The sequence below is a fragment of the Hoplias malabaricus genome, chromosome X2, assembly GCF_029633855.1.
Source record: "Hoplias malabaricus isolate fHopMal1 chromosome X2, fHopMal1.hap1, whole genome shotgun sequence".
Lineage (NCBI taxonomy): Eukaryota > Metazoa > Chordata > Actinopteri > Characiformes > Erythrinidae > Hoplias > Hoplias malabaricus.
Genome location: NC_089819.1, coordinates 42698024 through 42722302, shown reverse-complemented (window position 1 = coordinate 42722302; position 24279 = coordinate 42698024). Strand labels below are relative to the sequence as shown.

The 24279-nt window shown below is 38.1% G+C and overlaps 1 protein-coding gene across 1 annotated transcript in view; it reads right to left on the bottom strand.

Moving 5' to 3' along the window:
* Positions 1–24279, bottom strand: part of LOC136677011 (immunoglobulin superfamily DCC subclass member 4-like) — a 79764-nt gene that overhangs the window by 7998 nt on the left and 47487 nt on the right. Inside the window, exons 3-15 of the mRNA XM_066654353.1 lie at positions 19799–19958; positions 13458–13591; positions 7428–7559; positions 5481–5633; positions 4766–5176; positions 4120–4284; positions 3794–3931; positions 2837–3001; positions 2307–2522; positions 2094–2195; positions 1246–1429; positions 737–864; positions 76–246 (exon numbers count right to left, since the gene is read on the bottom strand). Of these exons, the coding sequence (XP_066510450.1) occupies positions 76–246; positions 737–864; positions 1246–1429; positions 2094–2195; positions 2307–2522; positions 2837–3001; positions 3794–3931; positions 4120–4284; positions 4766–5176; positions 5481–5633; positions 7428–7559; positions 13458–13591; positions 19799–19958 (2259 nt within the window). The remainder of the gene's footprint in view (positions 1–75; positions 247–736; positions 865–1245; positions 1430–2093; positions 2196–2306; positions 2523–2836; positions 3002–3793; positions 3932–4119; positions 4285–4765; positions 5177–5480; positions 5634–7427; positions 7560–13457; positions 13592–19798; positions 19959–24279) is intronic.

Below are 24279 nucleotides of genomic sequence, written 5' to 3'. Positions count from 1 at the left end.
TGGGTTTTTTTTGTAGGCTTATGAATGCTATCAAATGTTTATAACCACATTTACAGATTTACAGACAGTGCTCACCATCATGGCTGAGGTTGGTCCACAGGTGTTCAGGCTGACTGAGGTTTCCGCTGTAGAGCATTCTGTAACTCACAATGATACCATTGGGCTCCAAGGGGGGACGCCAGCTCACCATCACAGAGAATGAGTTAATAGCACTCAGCTGCAGGTCAGTGGGGGGAGATGAGGGTCCTACAACGCAGCCCCCCCCACACACACACATAATATTAAGCAACAAAAATAACAGGAGATATTTTCACCAACATCCACCCCCACTTTGGTCAGCTTCTCCGTCGCCTTGACAACAAATGGTAGTGGTGACAGCTCCCCACCACTTGGCTGCTGAGATGGACAGACTGAGAGTCTCTTGGCCAATGAAAGGGCCAGATCAATGTGGACATTTAATTAAAGCTAATTATCTCCACACGACCCTCTGAGCTATTCCCCTCACTGTTATCCTGACACATTCACTCTCAGATCTGAATAGAAACACACACACACACGCACACACACACACACTACCCTCTATACACCCACATATACATGCAAAACAATGTTCTAGAATGTTCTTACGTTTAAATGCAGTGTAAGCCGCCATTTTTCAGGCTTCACTGATTCACTGCCTTATAATTAGGTATAGACTGTGCCACAGATGTTAAAAAGGGTTTGTATGAATACTAACGGTCTGCCAGTGTGGACTCCTCTACTGTGCTGCTGAAGGGGCCCCCAAAATTAATGCCATTAGACTGGACAGCCAGCTCGTAACGAGTGAAGGGCTTTAGTGCCCCCAAGAGGATCTCCTGAGAAGTGCTGCAAAAGCAAAATGTGTAAGCACAACTGTCCACACACTAGACAATACATTTTAATACGTGTGTCATCCCCTAGGGCTTTCACCAAGAGTTCAAAATTATATTTGAAGCTTTTCATGTTTGTCAAATTTTGCAATTTATTTATTTTTCTACATGCAAAGATAATGTATAGGAAACAAATCTGCACTAACAGTACTATCAATCATACTCAGAAGTTCATATTAGTAAAACTCATTCTCCAGCTGGGAGTAGCGTGGTGGTTTTTAGGCCTATTCTAATATATGTTTGACAATGGCAATTTTATAAGCCTGTGATATTCCCTCATTCCCTCAAACTTCATAAGATGGTAATAAAGACATTGTATATGTGTGTTGTCCCTCACCTGGTGTAGTAAGACACGAGAGATGCATTGCGGGTGCCTGCTGGGCTGCAGCGGATGGTGTATGTGATGATGCGGACATTATTGAATGGTGGCTTCTCCCATTGCAACCAGATGGAAGTGGAGCTGTTAGCCTGAGCTTTAACACTACTGGGGGGCAGTGGGGGGAGGTAGTCCGGTGGTCTCACTGCAACACACAAAACACATACACATATGTATAACTAGGAGTTACTGGAGGAAATATTTGGAACCGTGACATAGCATGCCATTTTATTTAATGTTTTTCTATGGAGATTATACACGTTTTGTGTGTGCAACAGTATGTCTCCATTTGAATTCACTATTTATAAAAGGATATGTACAATATAAATTAAAAGGAAATACATTGGCAGTAAAAATGTTTGTCAGAGTGATACCTGCTACACCCTAAAATTTAAGAGAAACATCCAGTGCTGTATATCAGTGTTTAAAATACCAACCTTGATGACTGTACAGCTCTGATCTGTCATACTTTCATACTTTTACACATTCATTATTTTCATTTACCTGTTTGTATAGCCCGTTCACCTAACAGTGTCTGTTTTTGGATCGTGGACAGAAACAGAACCCCCTGGAGGAAACCCACACAGTCACAGGGAGAATACACCAAACCCCTTAAAGAGAGTGACCCAAGCTGGTGTTTGAACCCTCAACCTGCTCAGAAAGTTTCGATCCACTTGTTTCATGTGCACCAGAGTTCAAAAGGAAGCATTCATACTTACTTAGGGTTTATTTTTGCTCGACCAAAACTGACCAATATAAACACACCATTATTAACCTTAACCTCATCATCAATTCATACACATACAAACCTCGATCAGTTAATTTCTCTGTGCGTCCCTTCCATACGGCAGGATAGCCTTCAGTCTGTTTATTACACGCCCACACTTTCACTTCATATAGACGATCCGGAGCTGAAACCCACACATGCATCTATCTATTAAACTACGCATACACATACAGCTCTACATAAAAGAGTGTCGTTATAATCACTTGTTGGTGTGAGGGCAAAAACATCTTCTTACCTAGGCCTGTGATTTCATAATGCTTTACTCGTTTGCGGAGCCTAATTTGATGAGCATCACCCACAGGAATCTCTTCATTGGTCAGCTCTTCTCCATCCACCTCCCGATAGGCCAGTTTGTAGCTGGTGATCTGCGTGTGATTGGGTGGAGGCTGCCAAGTGACATGAAGGGAATGCATCTTTGCTCTGACTTTAAGCTCAGTAGGAGCAAAGAGCACTAGAAGACAGGGGGAGTGTGTGAGAGAGAGAGCAAACGACAAAAAGAGAGTGAGAGAGTACACAGAAACATAAATTATTCAGAACATCCAGACGACTTAATCACACAATGCTACAAATCTAAAAGGCTGTGGGCTAGCACATGCTTTGAGGAGAATACAAAGTTAGTACATTTTCTGCATTTTACTTCCCTGATCATTTATTTGTTTTGCTATTCAGAATACTAATGAATTCAGAACTAATGAAATTCTAGAATTCCCTTGTGGCCTCAGATTTTAGATTCCACAATATGTACGTATGTGTATTTATCCTCACCCTGAGTAAGATTGGGCGTATGATGAATGGCCCAGTCTGATGGCTGGCCGAATCCAGCTCGTGTTCCTGCAGCCATCCGTAGCTGGTAAGTTTGGTTGGGCTTCAGATCTTTTAGGGTCGCCTGTGTCTCATTCCCACCCACCTCCACTGAAAACACTTTGTCTGCTGAACCACACAAAAACACACCACAGAGAACACACAGGCATCCACAAAGGCTAATTATTTCAATGTGCAGCTTGCTGATACACATACATGAACAATGGCACAGAGTACTTCACTTCCCAAATGTGCTTAGTCTTATCAGTAATATGGCTCTTCTACACCAGAGCCAAAAGGAGTGTCTTTTGTTTGGCCTTCACTCCAGTTCGTCAGACATGCAGGAGTTCTAATAGAGGCAGAAGCACTCAACTGTGGCAGGAAACACACCCCAACATCTGCCTGTCTCCCTGCTGCTCCACACTGATAGAGACACGTGTACACACTAAAACATTCTAATGGTACAAAGACATAAGCACTCACTAAATGTTCACTCTACCCAATATGACTGTCCATTCATACAAAAACCCTGGTCCACTGCCTGTATCACAGATGACTCATTGCTTCTCAATACCAGTACCGGGCACTATATGCAATACACAATAAGGGCATATTATCACTAGAATAAACCTCAAGGTGGGCTTAAAGACTGCCACTGGCTACAATTCCAATCTCACCAGCCAAAATCTCACTGGCATGCACCTTGTAGAGATGTCTAGCTGGAGTCCTTTCATTTATTACACATTTACTATCAAAAAAAGTAATGAAAAGGAAAACCTAAGAAATAAATTTGCCAACTCCTGTGAAATTACCATTTAGTGTATAATTACATATATATTTTATTTATCTGTATTATACATATCATTTTGGAACATGCTTACAATCCTACATCATAAATAGTGACCAACAAGAGTATCTCACCATTCTCTAACGTGCAGTAGTCAATGCGGTATCGTGTAATGTCTCCACGACTTAGCTGAGAGGAGAGGGGCAGCCACATGACTCTGATCTCAGTCGGGGAAGTGCTGAGCAGAGACAGCTGTGGTGGAGCACTGGGTACTGCATACAGGACAATGGGAACTTAAGTTTTAACATGAAATGTTCTTTAGCTTGGAATAATTTGAAAACAGTTTCTTCATTTGAAATGGGTAGGCTCTAACTGTACTTTATGTACACAGTCTAATCAGGTGAATGGAGTGTTGTTTAATGTCATATTTCCTTATGCATACCATCCAATCAGCACTTACCATCCTCCAACATCTCCACAGTGACAGGTTGTGATGGGTGGCTGGCGCCCATGGGTGAATAGGCCACCATGTAAAAGGTGTAGACAGTGTGAGGCTGCAGCTCCTTCACATGGAACTCTGTTGTATCATTGTTGACTGCAAACTGATACTCCATGTTATCAGAACCTGAGAGAGAGAGAGAGAGAGAGAGAGAGAGAGAGAGAGAGAGAGAGAGAGAGAGAGCACAAGACAAAAAACAAAAACATTTCAGGAATAGAACAAGACAAAAATTGATAGGATTAAAAGGAGTATTAAAGTGAGAGAGACAGAATGAAAAAGGGAGCAAGACATGTAGATAAGAGAAAGAGAGAAAAAGGGATAGAAAGAGGGAGTAGGAGGAGAAAATGGAAGCAAGTGTTACAGAGAAAAGAGAATGAGCAAAAAGTGAAAAACAGAATGAGAAGGAAAAACAACGTGAGAAAGAGAGAGAGAGAGAGAGAGAAGATAATCACAGGAGAAAGGGTAGAAAGGTAGTGTTTTATGAATTTAAACAGTAAACAGACCATAATTATAGCAATTCACTTATACCTGCAATATCCATTGTTTATATACACACTAAACAATGTTATAAAATTATACAGAATCCACACTCCACTGGCTCACAGACCTGTGGTGCTCTGGTAGTGGATAGAGAAACCGATGACCTGGTCACTGTTGTGTTCAGGGGGGTCCCAGGAGAGCAGGGCAGAGGTGCTGGAATGGGGTGTGGCCTGCAGGTGTCGCGGGGAGCTGGGCAGACCCTGCTTCACGATGACCGACAGCTTGGCTGTGGCACAGGCCGTGCCAAGGCTGTTGGAGGCGATGCACTGGTAGTACCCAGCATCCTCCAAACCCAGCTGATTAATGAGCAGAACTCCAGGACTCTGAGTCTTCACTCGAGCTGACCACTGCACCGGCTCTCCGTTTTTTAACCAGTGTAAAACGGGAGCAGGGTCACCAGAACTGTTACAAACAAAACGAGCCGTGTTTGCCCGAGAGAGAGTCCTCGACTCTGGAGGCTGCAGAATTACAGGAGGAGCTGAGAGAGACAGGGATAAAAGAGGGCAGAACAGAAAATGTAAAAGAAACAATAGTAAGAAAGAAAACAATAATCAGAATTAGGGAAGAAGGAAATAAATAGAAAAAAGAAAGGATAAATACATGGAAACAACAAAAAAGGAAATATGAAAAAAAACATGTATAAAGCAAATGAGAGAAAAAACACAAAGTCATTATATTGTATTTCGCTCAGTATGTGGTGCAAGTATGTGGAACATGTGGTACAAGTAAGTGCAGTGTCTCAGTCTCATTTAATGTAACACTACTGAGTCACTGAAGCTCACCAAGCACACGGATCTCAGCTGAGGCAGAGATGAACTCCCGGGTGTGGGGCTTGTTGGCACGACACACATACACTCCAGCATGCTGAGTGTGTGTGTCTGGGATCACTAGGTTGGTTGCTAGGACAACCACATCTGTCGAAATGGGCTTCCCGTCTGTACCCCGACAGGTGGTTACATAAAATCAAAAGAAAAATAGAGATAAAGCAGAATAAGTATAACAGAACTGAACACATAGCTTCTAAACTACATTAACATTTCTAGCAGTGTTTGTGGTGTAATTCTATGTCAGGTTAGGTTTATTTAACAGTTTAGAAAAAAGGCAATTACACCACAAGTGAGTAAGTTAAATGTACTAATCTGGAATCCCAAGGCTTTATTTCCAGGCTCTTCATCATGGTTTCTCTGGTCTTTGTACACTATTCACTATTCAATCTATCTGCTTTTTAAATGATGTATAATACAAGGCAGCTAATCAGAACAGAGTTAATTTACAAATATTAGAAAATAAATAACAGAAAATAACCAAACCAGTCTAGCTGGATAAAAAAAATGTTATGAACCGTCAAGTACAAATAAATTAAATATTTTTTTATTCATAAAACCACAAATGTCAAAATGGGATATTGAAATAATAGAAAAAATATGTACAGAACTGGCCCTTTAACAACCTTATAAATCAGGGATTTTATATATATATAAAAAATAGACCCTGAAGCACTTACAGACAATTAATCCATGCTTTTGAATCTACAACTACAACTATTATCAGTGATAATCCTGGACAGCAAAGTCATTATAGGTCCAAAAGTACATACAAACTTCTTAAAATTTGATTTAACTCAGCTTCTTTAGCAGACACCTCTGTTGATCTTCACATTGGTCCACACCACTCCCATTATCTCCACATCATTATGACCAATTGTTGGCTAGAGGATACAGCCTGCGATCATTGTTTATGAAGTTCCAACCAATTCCTTTGGGCTTTTGGCGATATAGTTTACAATTGTAATATTTGCAATGCAGTCATTGCGCCCCCTGGTTCCTATCATCAACACGGCACAGAATCTCCTGTTAGGAAGTCTGAATGACTGAGGTTTAAATGTCAGCCACTGAATTATATAGAAAGCTTTAAACCTTTGGAAACCATCAGGTGGCAGTAGAGGACTTTGGAACATGTACTGACCAGAAGCATCTGCCATGTTAGCCAGTAGACAAAGGAAAGGCCTTACACTCATCCACCTCACTGTCTACTTATTATATACTGGAAAGTTAAAAACAGGATGATGAATTGATGATGTGTGGATCATGCAATTTAACAGAGAACAACCATATATGCATGTGTGTGTGTGTGTGTGTGTGTGTGTGTGTGTGTGTGTGTGTGGGTGTGTGCATGTGTGTATGTGTGTGTGTGTGTGTGTGTTCAATTGCATTTGTGTTTGTGCGTGTGGGTGGGTGCAGGTTTGTTTGTGTTGTGAAGTGGTAAAGAGAGGCAGAGAATCTACTGTGTCAAGCATGTATCCAATGCCACAAATCCTCAAATTATGAGCCAGTGGAATCCCAGTGGAAAATGTATATATATTACACTTGCATATTATGATATGCCATCGCAGATTATTTTGACTTCTGCTCACCAAGATATATAGTCTAAATACATAGATTCATATCTACATTTCACCAATTGGCCTAATTTTTTTTAAGTTGAAAGATGGCCTAGAAGTAGTCTTTTTGTTCCATTTGAGAATTTCCTATTTTCAAAGCACATTGTAAGGCATCCCATTCTGTCTATATATCATTATTTAAAACTCAAATTTTAAAATCCTCTGTTTTCAGTTATAATTACATTAACATTTATTTCATGGCTATTTTGCTTGGAAATTAATTTAAAGGTGATCTCAGATGTCTGCCCAGCAATATATTAATGTGTACTTTTTTTTAATGTGTTCTTACCTTGTCTACTCCAGGACACAAATGGCTTAGGTTGACCCTGAGCCATACACTCCAGCACTGCCGGCTGGCCCAGCACCACAATCAGATCTCGTGGTGGAGCTGTAATTACCACATCATTCTCCACCGATGAAGCTGAACTCAGACACACGCACAAAAACACACACACTAAATGAACACATTTCTAATATAAATATGAGAGAGAAAAAGAGAGAGTGAGAGAGAAAGAAAGAACAATTTCTATATACATTATATATACACACCCACACACACATACGAAGGAGGTATACAATTATTGGAAGAAACGCATGGGAAATTCTCAGGTCACTTTTAACTGAAACACTGAAATTATGACAGTGACAATACAGATGAAGTCTGAAGATTCGGTCATGGCCAGAAATGTTGGTACCTCTGAAATTTGAAAAGTATTTCTCCCAGTAAATTATTGCAATTACACATGTTTTGTTATATACATGTTTATTTCCTTTGAGCGTATTGAAACCACACAAAATAAGCCAAAATGTATATAATTTCATGCAAAACTCCAAAATTACTAGCACCTCTTCAAAATTGTAGGTAAATAACTTGTTTCAAGCATGAGATGTTTGTTTTTAAACCCTCCTGTGGCAAGTAACAGGTGTGGGCAATATAAAAATCACACCTGAATCCAGATAAAAAAGGAGAGAAGTTGACTCAATCTTTGCATTGTGTGTCTGTGTGTGCCACACTAAGCATGGAGAACAGAAAGAAGAGAAAAGAACTGTCTGAGGAAAAATATCAACAATCTCAAGGTTAAAAGTCCATCTCCAGAGATCTTGATGTTCCTTTGTCCATGCTGCACAACATAATCAAGAAATGTACAACCCATGACACTCTAGCTATTCTCCCTAAATGTGGATGGAAGAGAATAATTGAATTTAATTGAATGAAATGTTGCAACGCAGGATAGTCCAGATGGTGGTTAAGCAGCCCCAATCAAGTTCCAAAGAAATTCAAGCTGCCCTGCAGGCTGAGGGTGCATCAGTGTCTATCCGTCAACATTTGAATGAAATGAAACGCTATGGCAGGAGACCCAGGAGAACCCCACTGTGACATAAAAAAGCTAGACTGCAGTTTACCAAAATGTACGTGAGTATCCCAAAATTCTTCTGGGAAAATGTCTTGTGGACAGATGAGACCAAGATAGAGCTTTTTGGTAAAGCACATCATTCTACTGTTTACCGAAAACCTACAAAGAAAATAACACAGTACCTACAAATATGGTGGAGAGATTTTAAAAATGCTGTTGGGAGAAGGCACCCTTCAAATATCAGAGACCAAATATTAAGCTGAGGTTGCCAATAATTTTGTCTGGCCCATTTTTTGGAGCTTTGTGTGAAATTTTTCTGTTTTTAATTAATTTTCTGGAAAAATGTCAAGGGTTCCAAAACTGCATGGCTGTATATAGTTACTGAGCAAAGTTCATTAGTCACACGTGTCAATTACTTGCCTAAAGCTAGTATGTAGAATTTAGTCTATATGTTAGTTGTAACATAAAAACAAACAAATTTTTTACATCACTACATATTTCATGTCACCGTACATTTAATTTGTCCAATAATTCTTTGTTCAAATGAGAAGTAATTTTAATACAGCTGATTAGACTTTTATGATTAAACCCAGTCACGGATTTTCTGTGTGTGCAATTAAATATCACATGGGTTTGTATTTAAGGGCCAATCTTCAAGGCAAGTGCCCTTTTCACATTTGATACATAGGGAAAACTGAAAAAAGTAAGAGAGAAAGAAAGAAAAAAGAAAGAAAGAAAGAAAGAAAGAAAGAAAGAAAAGAAAAAAAGATTGTATTTGTGTGGATACAAGTGGGTACCGTGTAAACTATATTGCTACATTCTGCAATCACAAAATCTACTAAAGTAAATTCATCAAACACTGGTGAACACTTGAAATGAGGTTAAGAGTTGGCCTGAATTGCTTTAACAAAAAAGGAAATAATAATAATTTTTTGAAAGCTTTAAAAAATAGCCAGATAAATTGAGCAGTGAAGGTCAAATTTGCATATTTCAGGCTTTTGCAATATCAGTATTATAAATGACAATACATTATAAATGGCAATGAAATCAAATAATATGTTTTTGCATGCTTCTATAATAGGGCAGCTTGACTGCCAGTTAACACAGTTAGCTTTAGGGAAAATGACTCCAGGTCAAAGCTCCTCCAACCTGTCCACAAACAGCTGTCTCAAACACTCTAAAGAGGGCAGAGAGAGACAGAGAGATGGAAAGAGAGAGAGAGAGAGAGAGAGAGAGAGAGAGAGAGAGAGAGAGAGAGAGAGAGAGAGAGAGAGAGAGAGAGAGAGCGCGCGGGGAAACAAAAATACAGCAGACATACAGAGAGGATATTAAAACTTGGGCAGATTACTGTGCTTACATTTAGCCTTTAAACTAACGCTTAAAATGAATAGGTAAATCTAACTGTATACCTTACATGAGAAGGCCTCATCTAGACTGGGCATAGCCATAGAAACAACGTCTGTTGTGCCTCGACTCCAGCAGTCCAAACATTATGGTAATGAAGTGGAAGACGCATGTAGATGCGGATCCAGTCAGCACATTATAAATTAATCATTCAGATTATATCCAGCCTCCAGAGTGAGAGTGAGCAGAATACAAGCATTCAAAGTGGGTCAATCCAATCTCTCACACACAGGTAGCTACACCAGAGTGGGGGTTGGGGTTGGGGGTGTTAAGCCAAGGTTTAATCCACTGAAATATTAGTTGTCATAACCTTTTTAAGATTGGATTCGACAAAAGCAGCTTTTCAGGCACCTGACACTTGTTGGTCTAAGCCTTTATAAAATGTTAATGTACATTTGTGCTAGTTGTCATAAAAAGACAAATTTAGGTGTCAAGAAAGTGTCTCATGAACAATGACTTTATAATAGAGATCGTACTGTTTATAATACAATGAATTTATAATAGAGATCACACTAGGTCAAACTAGAATAATCATTTGACACCACTGTCATAGCAGCATATATTTTTAAGACACACATCCCAAAATACATATGAATGAATAAAGCAAAGCTGGACATGTACCAGGAAATGTATCCTGATAATGTCCTACGTAATCTAGTGTACAAAGAACATAATGCCTCTTCATTTTTTAAAACACATGCTGACATATACATTCTGTTAAATTTCAGTAGAACCAATAAAAATGGTTCAAATGCTTGGAATAAAAACTCTTAAAAATGAGTGTACATTAAAAGATAGGAATGCTTTTCATTCTCCTGTAAAGTTTCCATTTTGGGAATACAGAGTTTAGTCTTGACAGCAACAACAAAGAAAATACAGTTAAGCATGTGACACTTCCAGTCAGTGCATTCCAGCATGGTGCCATGATAGGAGGCCACCTGTGCAACTAGTCCAGTTGTGAAATTTTCCACTACTAAATATTCCATCTGTCAACTCTTAATAGTATTATAACAAAGTGGAAGCGATTGGGAACAGCAGCAACAACCCACAATGTAGTAGGCCACGTAAAATGACAGCATGTGATCAATGAAGCAGGGTAAAATAAAGAAGAGTGCGTAGAGTGCTTCATGGAATGGGTTTCAATGGCCAAGCAGCTGTAGCCTTACGCCACCAAATGCAATGCAAAGCATCGGATGCAGTGGTGTAATGCATGCCACCACTGGACTTTAGAGCAGTGGAGACGTGTTCTCTGGAGTGACAGATCAAGCTTCTCCATCTGGCAATCCAATAGACAAGTCTGGGTTTGGCGGTTGCCAGTAAAACGGTACTTGTCTGACTGCATTGTGCCATGTGTAAAATTTGGTGGAGGGGGGATGGTGTGGGGTTGTTTTTCAGAATTTCGGCCCCTTAGTCTGAGTGAAAGGAACTTTTAAGACTTCAGCATACCAAGAGGTTTTGGACAATATCATGCTCCCAACTTTGTGGCAACAGTTTGGGGATGGTCTCTTCCTGTTCCCACATGACTACACACCAGTGCACAAAGTAATGTGCATAAAGATATAGGTGAACAAGTTTGGTGTGGAGGTCCTGACCTCAACCTGACAGAACACCTCTGGGACAAATTAGAGCGGAGACTGCGAGTCAGGCCTTCTTGTTCAACATCAGTGTCTGACCTCACACATGTGTTTTTGGAAGAATGGTCAAACGTTTCCATAGACACACTCCTACACCTTGCGGAAAGCTTTCCCAGAAGAGTTGAAGCTGTACTAGCTGCAAAGCTGTACTAGCAACAAACACACAGAACAAAGAGCCTGTAGTGGAATATACTGCTGTGTGCATAGTCATGGCTTTCAGTCTGACTTCAAACACGCACACCATACACAAAGCTTCATGCCATTCTCATAATGCCTATTCATAGAGTAATACTTATCAAACATTCCTGAATTGATTTATATTTCCAAATAAAAGCCATACTATGTTAAATATATGTATGTATCTTGAAATTATAACAAAGATCTGCAAGAAGTGTCAGAGTCGTTTGGAAACAGTATTATACTTTTCTTTTGTTTTTTCCTTTTTCAAGGATTTTTTCAGCACTGCACATGCTTTCAAGCAGCCAACTGAAGCTACTCCAGAGTCTCAACACTTAAAGACAGGGTTCATTCTCTCGGCATACAAGATCAACCCTTTTATATATTGTATTAAAATGATCCAACATCATCAGTTTCAGTCCTCAAAGTATAAAAAGAGAATACATTTTTCTTTAAGAAAAAAAAATAAAAGAAATAATTAAAGTTAAACTTTAAAGAAGTTTATTTTAAGAATCATTAGATCTTTAAAAACTTATATAACATTCCTAAGATTTTAAAAGGGAATACACACACACACACACACACACACACACACACACACGCACACGCACGCACGCACACGCACGCACACACACACACACAGAAAAGCAGCATAATATTGTATTGCAAGTATGAATATTATGCTTTACTGCACAAAACTTTAGAGGGCACTATTTTCTCCCTTCTCTTTCTTCTCTTACTTTATCCCTACTTCCCTCCCTCTTTCCCATTCTATCCCTATTTCTCTCACTCTCAGGCATTCAATGCACACCACATTAAACACCTCCTCTGCAGTGGCCACTTACACAAAACACATATAAACCCACCACACTGCTGTAGACTATGCTTATGTTCAGAACCCTCTCAACATGAAAAGAATCCACAAGAGAGAGACATAAAAGAGAAAGCTCAGCTAGGACAAATGCACTGATCCAAGCTCAGTGGCCATGATTTCCAGCATGTATGCTCTGCTCTGTCTCTGACAGGAGATAAGTCTGAGGAGTGAAGCTCATTACAGTCACTCTAATGAGAAAATGCCCTTCAGGCTCCATACACTTTTCAGACACTTCTCAAACTGAAGATGAGCCCCATAATAGTGAAGCTCTGTGTTTGTGTGAGTGTCGGTGTAAGCTACTGCTTTTGTGACTTTTTACTCAGGCTCTCAAGTGACACAACAGCCTGAGTGTTGGCTCTAACGTCTGATGGTTGCGGGTTCAAGAAAGCACATCTGGCCTCACAATTTCTGGTTGGGTAAGACTGCCTTTCTCCTCTCCTGCCACTCAGTGCTATGTTGGTCAATCCAGGCTTCTTTTAATTAGTATAAAAGTTCTGTTAGACTTTCAACTGAAATTGTGTTAGCGGAAGATAGAAAATATGTGGTGACCATAGGCTTGTCACAATAATTACATTACTGACTTATCATACAATATATGAACATTTCTTCATATTTGTTGATCTCAGTGTTGCCCATTGTGTTTACTACAGTATTTGTTTACACTCTGTTAGATGGTAGATATATTTTTGCTAAAAGTTAAATTGCTCTATAAAGTTTGCATTGTGTTGCTAATATATCATCTTTATATCAGTGGCATAGAATGGTCTTAATATGACAGTAATATACATTAGCGCTATTATTTCTGGGACAATATAACATAATAACATAAATAATATATATATATATATAAAAACAATAATGTTGTGTGTGTGTACCTGGTGTGACGATAAGGGAAGCATCTTTGCTGTAGCGTTTTCGTGCTGAGTTGGATGCCATACATCGGTACAATCCCTCGTCATCTTTACTAACACCCAAAATCTGCAGGACCCCATTTGGAAGAGTTGCATACCTGTTGGACAGGGTATTAATAAAAATTATGTAGCTTTAGAATTTCACTCTGTCAGCTTTATAAATATAACCTTGAAATCAAGGAGGCAACACATCACTTAGCTTTAGGTAAACTTAATGATGTATTCTACACACTAGCTTTAATTTGATTTATGTAAACTGCATGATTAACTCACCACACACTTTCTTCAAAATGCCACCAAGTAACTACAATAACTAGCTTGTTAGATTAGCCTCAAATTCTCAGGGGATATGGAGAAACCTGTGCAAATTTAATTCTTTAAAGCATTTAAATACCCTGGTCCCACAGCTTGGGGTTTTAACTGTTTTCTTATGCTTTAACTGTTTCACTCTTTCTAATAACAGATAATTATCCTAGAAGATACAATTCAAACAGTCTGCTTATTACACAAGAGAATTTGTGTTAAAAGACAGAGAACAGGACAGGGAGAAAGCAAAAAACCAACACGATGTTCTAAATGTAGGTCAGCAACCACAGCGCGTCACAGCTGTGTAGAAGCTGACCGCTGGCCAGTCCTTCACCTGTCAATATTTATTTCCCTCTTTTCCTCCTCTCCTGCGGTCATCATGGCAGCCTTAGAGGAGAGCTCAAGTTTCACCACTGGTCCTTTACACCACTACCTCAAATACCCTCCCCATCCATCCCACCAACCACCGCAAAACCCTCAGAGACCTTGGGCTTCACCTCCTTTCCCCCAGACCTTTCAGGAATCACATTATAGGCTATTAATCCAGGAGACAGATCGCTGTCTGTGGGGAAACTGTTGGAAAGGCCACGCCGTCTGAGGCTCTATGAATCTGAGTGTGTGTGCGTGTGTGTGTGTGGAAACTAGGCTGCATGACTCACTGGATCACTGGTATAGGATACAGGCAGCAAGGGTTGAATCAGGACAACACAGCATCAGAGCAAATGGCTCAACAACCCCAAGTGGGAACTGCATTTGTTCTTTGTTTTTTGACCTGATCCAAGCTTGATTCCAAATGTTATTTCAAGGGCTGACCTATATCACATGAATACTCTAGTCTTCAGACAGAACTGGTATTGTTTTATTAATGGAAATGTTATGTAAATGTAAATAAATTAGAGATAGTTTATTTAAATACATTATAAATCCATACCAGGTAACCAAGGCACTTTACATTGGGACACAACAAATTGCACTGCTCTCAAGAAGACCCTTAAAGCAGAAAGAACAAGATATTGTATGTATTAAAGTATAGCAAATTGTGGTGATTCTAGCTATAATCTACATTGACGCTGTCCCAATATTGTAATGTAATGATCCAACATTAGTGACGTCACCAATACTCTCATGACTGAATGCAAACAAATTCTCACATTAATATTCCAATATATAATATAAAGCCTTCCCAAAGGAGCAGAGGCTCATACAATACCCTGAAACATGTGTCCCAACCTTAAAGCCTTATAGCGCACCTGCTTCTGTAAGCAATTCATCTTGTTCAGGGTTGCAGTGGGTCCAGAACCCACCCAGAATCACTGGACGTAAAGCAAAAACACACTGCTGACAGGACGCCAGTATGTTGCATCTCATATTCATCCAGTAACTCTCTCTCTCACACACACACACACACACACACACACATTCAGGCAATTTCACAGTCAGTCACCCTGATTGTGGGAAGAAATCCAAGCACCCAGAGGAAACCCACACAGAGTCAGGGAGCACACACCACACTCACACAGATGGGTTAAAGCTGTGTGGACCAGAGAGGACCCTGAAACTTTGTGGCACCTGTTACCTGCTTGTCACCTGTTACCTGTTTCAGATTTACAGCAAGTTAAAAAAAACGGTACAAACACAAGATCTGTATATTTATAAAATCAATTTATTGCAAAACACAGAATTTAATTATTATTATCACCATCAACATCATAATCACTTAGAGATTGTCGTTTTCTTTAAATCTAAAATAAAAAAAACAGCTATATATCTATACTTAGTTAAATGATAACAAAGATGTGGGTGTGAAACCATGTGCATCTCTAATGACTGAGGAAAAAAAACCCTGCCCAATGAAAGATAATTTTCTAACCATATAAAATGCTGGTGGCGTTCTCAAGTGAACCTCAGACTGACTAATAGTAAAATTTACCTAGTGAAATCACAAACACTTATAAAAGGGAATAAACACAGGGACAAGGGAAAGTAAATTATTTCTAGTAGCAAATTTGGGAATATTAATAAATAAAATTTCTGATTCTTTACTATTTTTATGCTTTCTTCCAAAACTACATCAACATAAAACAATAAGTAAATAAATCAATAAAATGGCAACAATATTATTACTATTAATACTACTATTACTATAATATCAACAACAATAATAATGCATAAAATAAAACTCACAAGGTCCAGTCTGAGGAACATCAAGCATAAAAACATTCAACATCTATTTAGGTTTAAAAAAAAAAGATTTAATAAGAATAGACAGATGACTCATTTTCACCATTGGGGGGTTTCTTCTAAGCCAGCATTTAGTAATAGCTTTCTTATATAACCTTCAGGGGTTGCTCCAAGATACACAGAACTGAATAATACTTCCACAATCAAACCCAAAATCTAAAAAGCTTAGATCTTGTATCTGATGAAGAAAAAGGTCACTCTGCTTAGAAAAACCAAACTATAAACCCCATTTCCAAAAAAACTATTGGTTCATTTTGTAAAATGCAGTATAAACAAGAATCTGTTATTCTAATCTCTTGAAACTTTCAGTATAAGAAATCAGAGTATAACTGAACTGTCAGTAGTATGGCCTTTATTGTTTTTATTATATTTACCACATACACCAGCTTTGGTGTACTGGGATGTTGAAACCAGGCAAGCATTTCTGGACCATGACTCTGCACAAATTAAGGTTTCCTTTCGTCTAACACTCTGAATTCAACTCATGAAGCCATTGTTAATTAGCCATCTGGAGTCCAAAGTGCTTCAACCCACAAGGACAGGAGCTTGACACATGGTGTAAACAAAGAGTGCTACAATTTCTCATTAGGTTAAATGGTCTTTTTAATCAACATACTGTAAAATTTGTCCAATCCAGTAACAGCTGCTATGAATATATGCATGTGTGGGTAGAGCACTGAGAGGTCAAGATAGATCATTTTAAAGTGAGCACCTGTTGTTCGATGAGTTGCAACTGCTGCAAAGAATAGTGAAAATAGTGAATTAAAAAATAATAATAATTAAAAGTGACATGCTGCACTACAACTATAGTGTATAAAATGTTTGGAGATCTCTTAGGTTTGCTTTCACAGTCATTTAAATACAACCAGTCTACTTATTTACTACTTTTACATTTTCAATACATCTGTGCAGATATCAAGAGCCATTACGTCACTTTGGTGTTTTAGTTTCATGGCATATTATCAGATATGAAGTCTGAATTAATCAGTCATTGATTTGCTTTTTATCATTTTTTTAATCATCTTATTCATTGGCACTGCAACCCTGAAATGGATTATGTTGCAAAGAAGATGATGATGATGATGATGATCTTATTCATTGGACAAAATATTGTCAACAATGATTTTCATCTATGGCTACTTATTCAATGAGCTCCCAGCACTAAACACAGAATCCATGAGATTGTAGGTGGGTTTTCTATATGTCTGAGAGAGATATACTGAGAAGCCTTGAAAATGCAGAGAAAAGATTTTACTTCAGACCACAACCTTCAGAGAAATGAGAAAAAGAGAGAAGACAGAGAAGGAAAGAGAGAAAGATTAGGAGAGAAAAAGAGATGGGTTGAGCAAGAGGGTGAAAAAGAATGGAACAAAAGACCGTCTCACAACATGGAGTCTACTATTGTCCGAGTACAGTCCAATGTGTTTTAGGAATGGCCCTATACATCTTGTGCTATTGTGCTTTTTTAACAGAATAGAGACATGGAAACCAAAGGCACCGCTTTTATTCTGTTTCAAGAGCATGCACAGAGTCAATTCCAAGCCAATAATCTTTTATCTATTTACTTATGCATTTGTTGTTGCACTCAGTGGCATGTACGGTGAGCAATTCACCCCTTTGGGCAAGTCACAAGGTCCTTTGACACCTGTATGGAGTGTGAATAGTTTCTGCTTGGCTCGAAGTGCAGACAGATTCACACAAGTAGAGCTTCATTGGTATTGGACAATGAGATGGTATTATGGGATGGGATTCAAATCTCACATTTTTATGTTTGTTTTTCACCACAGTTTTCATTTGTGTGTATACATCACATGTCCACATTTGTACATACAACCAATAATGACTTAATTCTTTAGATTTTATGATGTCCCCACTGTGGACACAAGATTTTTAAATTTGCACATATAACTTGTCTAATCTTCATAGAAAATAACTGACTAATACAATAGGATGCTCTTCGTAAGCCATGCAAGGTCACCATACCCAATGACAAGTGTAGGCTTCAGGGGTAGATAACTCCTCTGCAGTGGGTTATGGAGCAGTGGAACTGCATTCTCTGAATATCTGTGATGCATTCGAATGGTGTTTGTGAAACAAAATGTCATCTAACATCAGTAACGTATCTTTCTTCACTCTCATCCATACAAAATCCACTTGTTCCCTGGTGGCTTTTCCACTAAAACCTCCAACACTGAAGCCCACTACACCCAAAATGTAGCTAGTGATGTCGCAAAAAAACCCCATCTCCAACAGGAACCACAGACATTTGAAACCACAAAAACGGAGCCAAGTTTAATGCTGTTTAATCATCATGTATAAAACACTCTTAAAATAATAAGGTGCTACAAAAGGTTCTTTGAGCGAGGCCATAGAAGAACTTTTGATTCCATAAAGAATCATAAAGAAACCATAAAGAAATTCACACTCACACATCTTTTAAACAAACATGGTTCTCTCTGTGGAACCAAAAGTGGTTCTTCTATGACATCGCTCCAAGAACACTTTGTAGCACCATTATTTTTAAGAGTGTTGGGTTTTTTGTTACACCATCTGACTCTAACTAGATTATATCATCAGCCACCAGTCCAATGAGCATTTGGACCTATTTAATAGACCACACTGTTAAAAAATAATTGTGATCTCTACTGTAGTTGGGAGATTTTACAAACACCAAGTTAATGCTGGAGGTCTGCATTTCATTGTGAATGACAAGCATCTCTGGTCTATTAGCAAGTTTTACAAATCACATTTAATCCCTACTCTGCCCGCTTGGGCGTACGAGAAAAGAACTGACATAAGACCATATATTTTCAATATATCATTTCAACATGGACCCAATCTTCTTCCATCCTTTCACTTTAAAAGATACCTCTACCTCTGCTGATTGACTTTGTAACATTTAAATTAGACTGGAAAGAAGAGAAAAATGCAAAGGTGCTTTCTTCCATTTTCAAAAAGCTACTTGTCCCTTAAAATTTCATTAAATAACACCTAACAGTATACAGTATTGTGCAAAATCAATGCACATACACAGGATTGGTAGTGAATGTAACAAAAATTACAGAAGTCACAATACCGTACCCATACTTTGCCTTTATGATTGATTTCATTCTTTTTGAGAGACTTGTTTTTATTCTGTATAAAGAATAACCTGCAGGGGAATTTCTCCATACATCCGAAGTCTTAGGTTTGTGCCATTATCAGGCTCTTATTATCTGTGTGATCCTGAACACATGCAATAATATTTAGGTCTGGTCTCAGGGGGTAACTAGTCAACTCAGAACACCTTGTTTCATTTGCAATTTTCTTCTTTTTCTTTTTCTCAGTATTGACTTTGTGATAGACCCTTAGCACTGAGTTTCCATCTCAGAATGGCAGCACTTGAGGATATTTTCAGATCTGAAACAAGAGTGGAGCTTGATTTTCTCCTCTCTCTGTCAAAAGGTGAAATCGCCCAGTAATGTTTACTGGATGGTCATAGTTTTAGAGATCTTTAGGGTCATATTTTCTATATCCTTTAATCAAATACATATTTTAATTGGAGACATGTACATGAACGTTATGAGCACTACTGTATGCATTAATATGTTTATGGTTAGCAAGCAGATCGGAAGAGATGTTTTAATTAGTTTAATTTATTAAAAAACACATACATGCAAACACAATGGCAAGGACAGAAAGTACTTGCATGAGGCATGTTTTAAGTTCAGTTGAATGATTGCAGTGTTCAAGTGCATACCTAGGGCAGGGACACTCACCTCGATGTTTCCTCAGATTCCACTGGTACAGGCAGAGGCTCCTGGTCTTTCTCCCATGTGATGATAGGGACTGGTCGGCCATCTACGTGGCACTCAAAACGAGCAGTGCCACCTACTGGCACAACCTGAGGCTCAGGGTTCTGCAGGAAATGAGAAAGGCCTGAGAGTGGAGAGAAAGAGAAAAAACAAGCGAGAACAAGGGGCAAGGTCAGCATAAGAAACAGCATAAATAATTGCTGCACACAAAGTTGATATATCCTCCAGACTGATCACAGAGCCCTTAACAATCACTGTGAACCTGGAATTTAAATTTATTCATTCATTCACTCATTTTCTGTAACTGATTTAACCTTTTCAAGGTTTGGAGTCTACATGGAATCAATGGGTGAAAGGGAGAAACATAGCCTTTTACATTCTGTAAATAATTTAAATGCTGGGACACAAAATCAAGGTATTTTTAACCTAGATCTATGAGTAGTTACAGCTGACAATTTTTTGTTCTAATTCTTCTATTTATGTTGCTGCTGCTAAAATGATATCACACAGAGCTCTCACACAAAATATGTAAATAGTACACATAATGAATTTACCATTTTAGTAAAAGATGAGGTCAGTGACCTTTAAACACTGCTGACTCAGCATCCATTTTATACCGTACTAGGTCTTGGTCATCGCTTTAGCAAGTGGTAAACAAACATTTTCAGCAGTTTTGTAGGGCTTACCTGCTTTTGCAATCCACATGTTTGCACTGTAAGATATTTCTTGGGATTTGGAAACTGGGATGGTAATAATATTTACTATGGATGTGCACTTTTGCAGATCTTTAAGTTGATACTTGCCCACACATTATTTTGTTAATGCTGCAAAAGAAATTAATTTTACTAAAATTGAATGGTCAAAACTCGGTTTATTTTTTTACTTTTTTATTACTGAATATAGTCAATTTCAGATGTCACCTGGTGTGCAACATCATGATTCTTAATTCTTTATTCAAATTTTATATCTTTATTTTTGAAGCCTGAAATGTGGCAAAAGTTTGAGAAGTTCAAGGGGGCCGAATACTTTCGCAAGGCACTTTATCACAGTTTGGAAACCACTGGTTGATGTTATGTATGATTTTATGGTGTCTCTTAAATGCATGTAGTCTTATTTAATACATTTAACCCAAATGTTTTGAGGATACACTGAGAAACAGCAATAAAAATCTACTTGAACTGGCACTACTTCACAGTTCCTACTAGAATCAAAATGTAACTATAGCTACTTTTCAGTAGAATAATAATAAAAAGTGAAGTCTTTCACCCAATTGGCTTTTTACCACAAATGTCATGAATGGGAATCTAATTGGCTTTGTTTATGTGAACCATAAAACAAACTATTAGCTGATGACTTTAAATCAATTAACAGAAACTCATCCAAAAAGAACCAGAGGGTGGTTCCAGGTCCAACAAAAGCATGGCCCTGATTGATACAAGAGCTGTTTACAATTTCTCATTTTAAATTCAGCCTGGTCTGGAACATGTTAAACATGCAGCATCAGTTACCATACGGGGTGCATTCCAGCCAAAAGTTGATCTACTATCATGACAGATGTCCAGGGCTAGATCAAAAAGAAACATAAAAGTTAACTGGGTAAGCTAAAAATCCAGCTTCCAGAGGCCAGGCCTTGTTGTGCAGGCCTCATGAGGGCAGTAAAGGCCTGAAAGACTGGGCCCCTGACCCCTGACCCTTGCCAAGTTGTACAACGTACAACATAGCTCACTTACCTCAGTTTTAGAAAAATTACGGAATTCGCATTAACCTGGTTTATATAACATCACTCTTTTAAAAAGACTGGATTACAAACAATTGCATGAAGTGTTCATACAAAGCAATAGTTTTCTGAAGTTTTCCAGTTATGTTCAAAATCATATAACAAAGTGACAATATGCTCCATACCTTAAAATGGTCAGATTTCTGCAAAAACTTTATTTAACTGAAAAGCCTTTCAGCGCTATAAAGCAAAACTTTCATAACATTTAATAATTTTTTCACTGTGAAATGATGAATGCAGCTGCAAATAAAGGAATCTTCACAGTTATTCTGTATCTTAGTTATTCATAGCTTACACAAAACCTTTATACCAACAGCCAGGGCTGAGATGAAGTCAATACACGATACACACAGCTTTGCCTATAACACAAAAAGTGCAAAAGCAGGAGAACCCATACAAATGCCATGTGACAATATCCAACAGCCTAAGCAGCAGGTAGTGTCCAGTGTATTTAGTATTAACAGTTATTGCAATACTGTCAGGGACAAATAGATGAGGTCTTGATTCAATCACAATTCGTGACCATTTTTAACTTGCAAACATGAATAATGTGAGCCAGGTAGGTATATTTACATAATAAAGCATAGCATAGCATCCTTTTAGGAGATTGCTTTAATTAAAACATAAGAAATAGCAAAAATAATAATCTGCACGGACATTCTTAGAAAGATTGACCACATTGTCCCAAACTTGTTGAAATCTGATCACCAAAGTAGCCAGTAGAGAGCATATATAGGTCATATTTATATATCGTATGTATTTTTGAATGACCATAGTTTAGAATGATTGTTCAAAGTGAATACACATGCACAGTCAAACAAACAATCGCATAAAAAATAATACTAAGAGTGACAATTAACATAATATTGGCTGCTCTAATATGATTTAGATTTTGGAAATGTATTTGGCCAAAAAAATGTATAATTGGTGTATCCCTAATTTTAACTATTAGATATGTCTTTATTATTAATGTCATATATGCTTTGTGATCTTTGTTCAGAGCTTCATTCGAGAAAGAGGGTCCTTATTCAAAATCCCCTGAGCAAAGTTTCTCAATGAGCACACAGAAGTCCGGGATGATACACAGAGAGAGAGAGGGAGAGATAACGAGTCGTTAAACATTAACAGAGGATATTTCAGAGTGTTTCACCACATGCTGCCTAAAGTAAACACACTCTCGCACTCATCACTGTAAAGCAGAGGCCCGCTGAGGCAGATGCCGCTGCTAGAACAGTGTGTATTTTGCTGATGTTGCTTTTCCAGAGTTCACCATGTGCTAAACTATAAGTTTAGCTGTAATGCTGCATTTAGAGTGTGTAGGTGACATATATATATATATATATATATATATATATATATATATATATATATATATATATATATATATATTCCAGAGGGAGAGATGGAGAGAAAGAGAGTGCATGTGTTTAATACTGACATCAAGCTATTTTAATATTTAAGATAAGAGTGTGAAACCTAATCTAATGTACATAATTGACCTCTTATAATTTTACTAATATAATGGCTGTTTAAAGCAAACAGACTATTACACATTTACACACTAAATAAACATTTATGTATACAAATACATTTTCAGGGGTTAAATTGAAGACGAGAGAAAGACTTTATAGTAGGTGAATTCATCAAATAGAAGTATTGTTCACCTTTAAACAAGTATTTTAATTTATTAATAGGAGAAGGTCTTGATACCATTAGACAAATAAATGTCCCACAGAAATATTTATCATTAGGAATAGCTGCTGTGACTGCCAAACAAATTAAAGAAGGTAAAAGAGATGAACCCTGATTGATGAGTTCCTCCTCTCAAAAGAAATGTAATCCATTTAGTAAAGTGTTTCACTACTATTTCAAATGTTTGTAATACTTTTAATTGTGGAGTAGTAGAACTACATTAGTGGAAATAACAGACATCTATTTTAAAGCCTCTTCCAAAAACAAAAGTGTCCAAGATTTTAAGCACTCCCCCATGTTATGATACTGAACAGTCTATATATGCTCTCACTTCATTTGACCACAAAGTTATGTAGGGTGACCAGACGTCCTCTTTTACCTGGACATGTCCTCTTTTTTTAGACTTAAAAAAATGTCCGAGCGGAAAACGTCTGGGAGCTTACATAGAACTTTGAGAAGCGTTTCGTTCACAAACTAGTCCCGTCCTCCCCTACTCCGTTTGGTTTGCTTGAGTGAGAAGGGGGAGCGGTGAAGTAGCCTAAAATCTTCGGATCGGACAGTCTGACTGTAGAGCTACTGTTATTGGTCAATAAACTTCTCTGTAAACATTTAATTGGTCAGTCTGCACGTCAGTAGTCCTTGTTTACGTCAGGCAAAGCTCATGTACCTACCCTCATCTCGAGCAGCTATGCTGAATCGTAAATGTAAGTTCTCGGATGAATTAAAAAAGAAATTCCCATGTTTTGTGTAGCAAATAAAGGTGTAAAGGACCTAAAAGCACACATAGGTTCAGCTAAGCATACAATAGCAGCGAGGGGCGAGAACTCATCACCCCACCCCCTTTTGAAAAGCCTTGCTATTTCAAAGACTGTTTTTAAAGTGTTAAAATTGCTTAAATGTGGAAAGGAGTTCACCACTCTGTGAATAACTGTGTGGCCAAGAATGTAAGAATAAAGCTTCTCAGTATTAAATAATA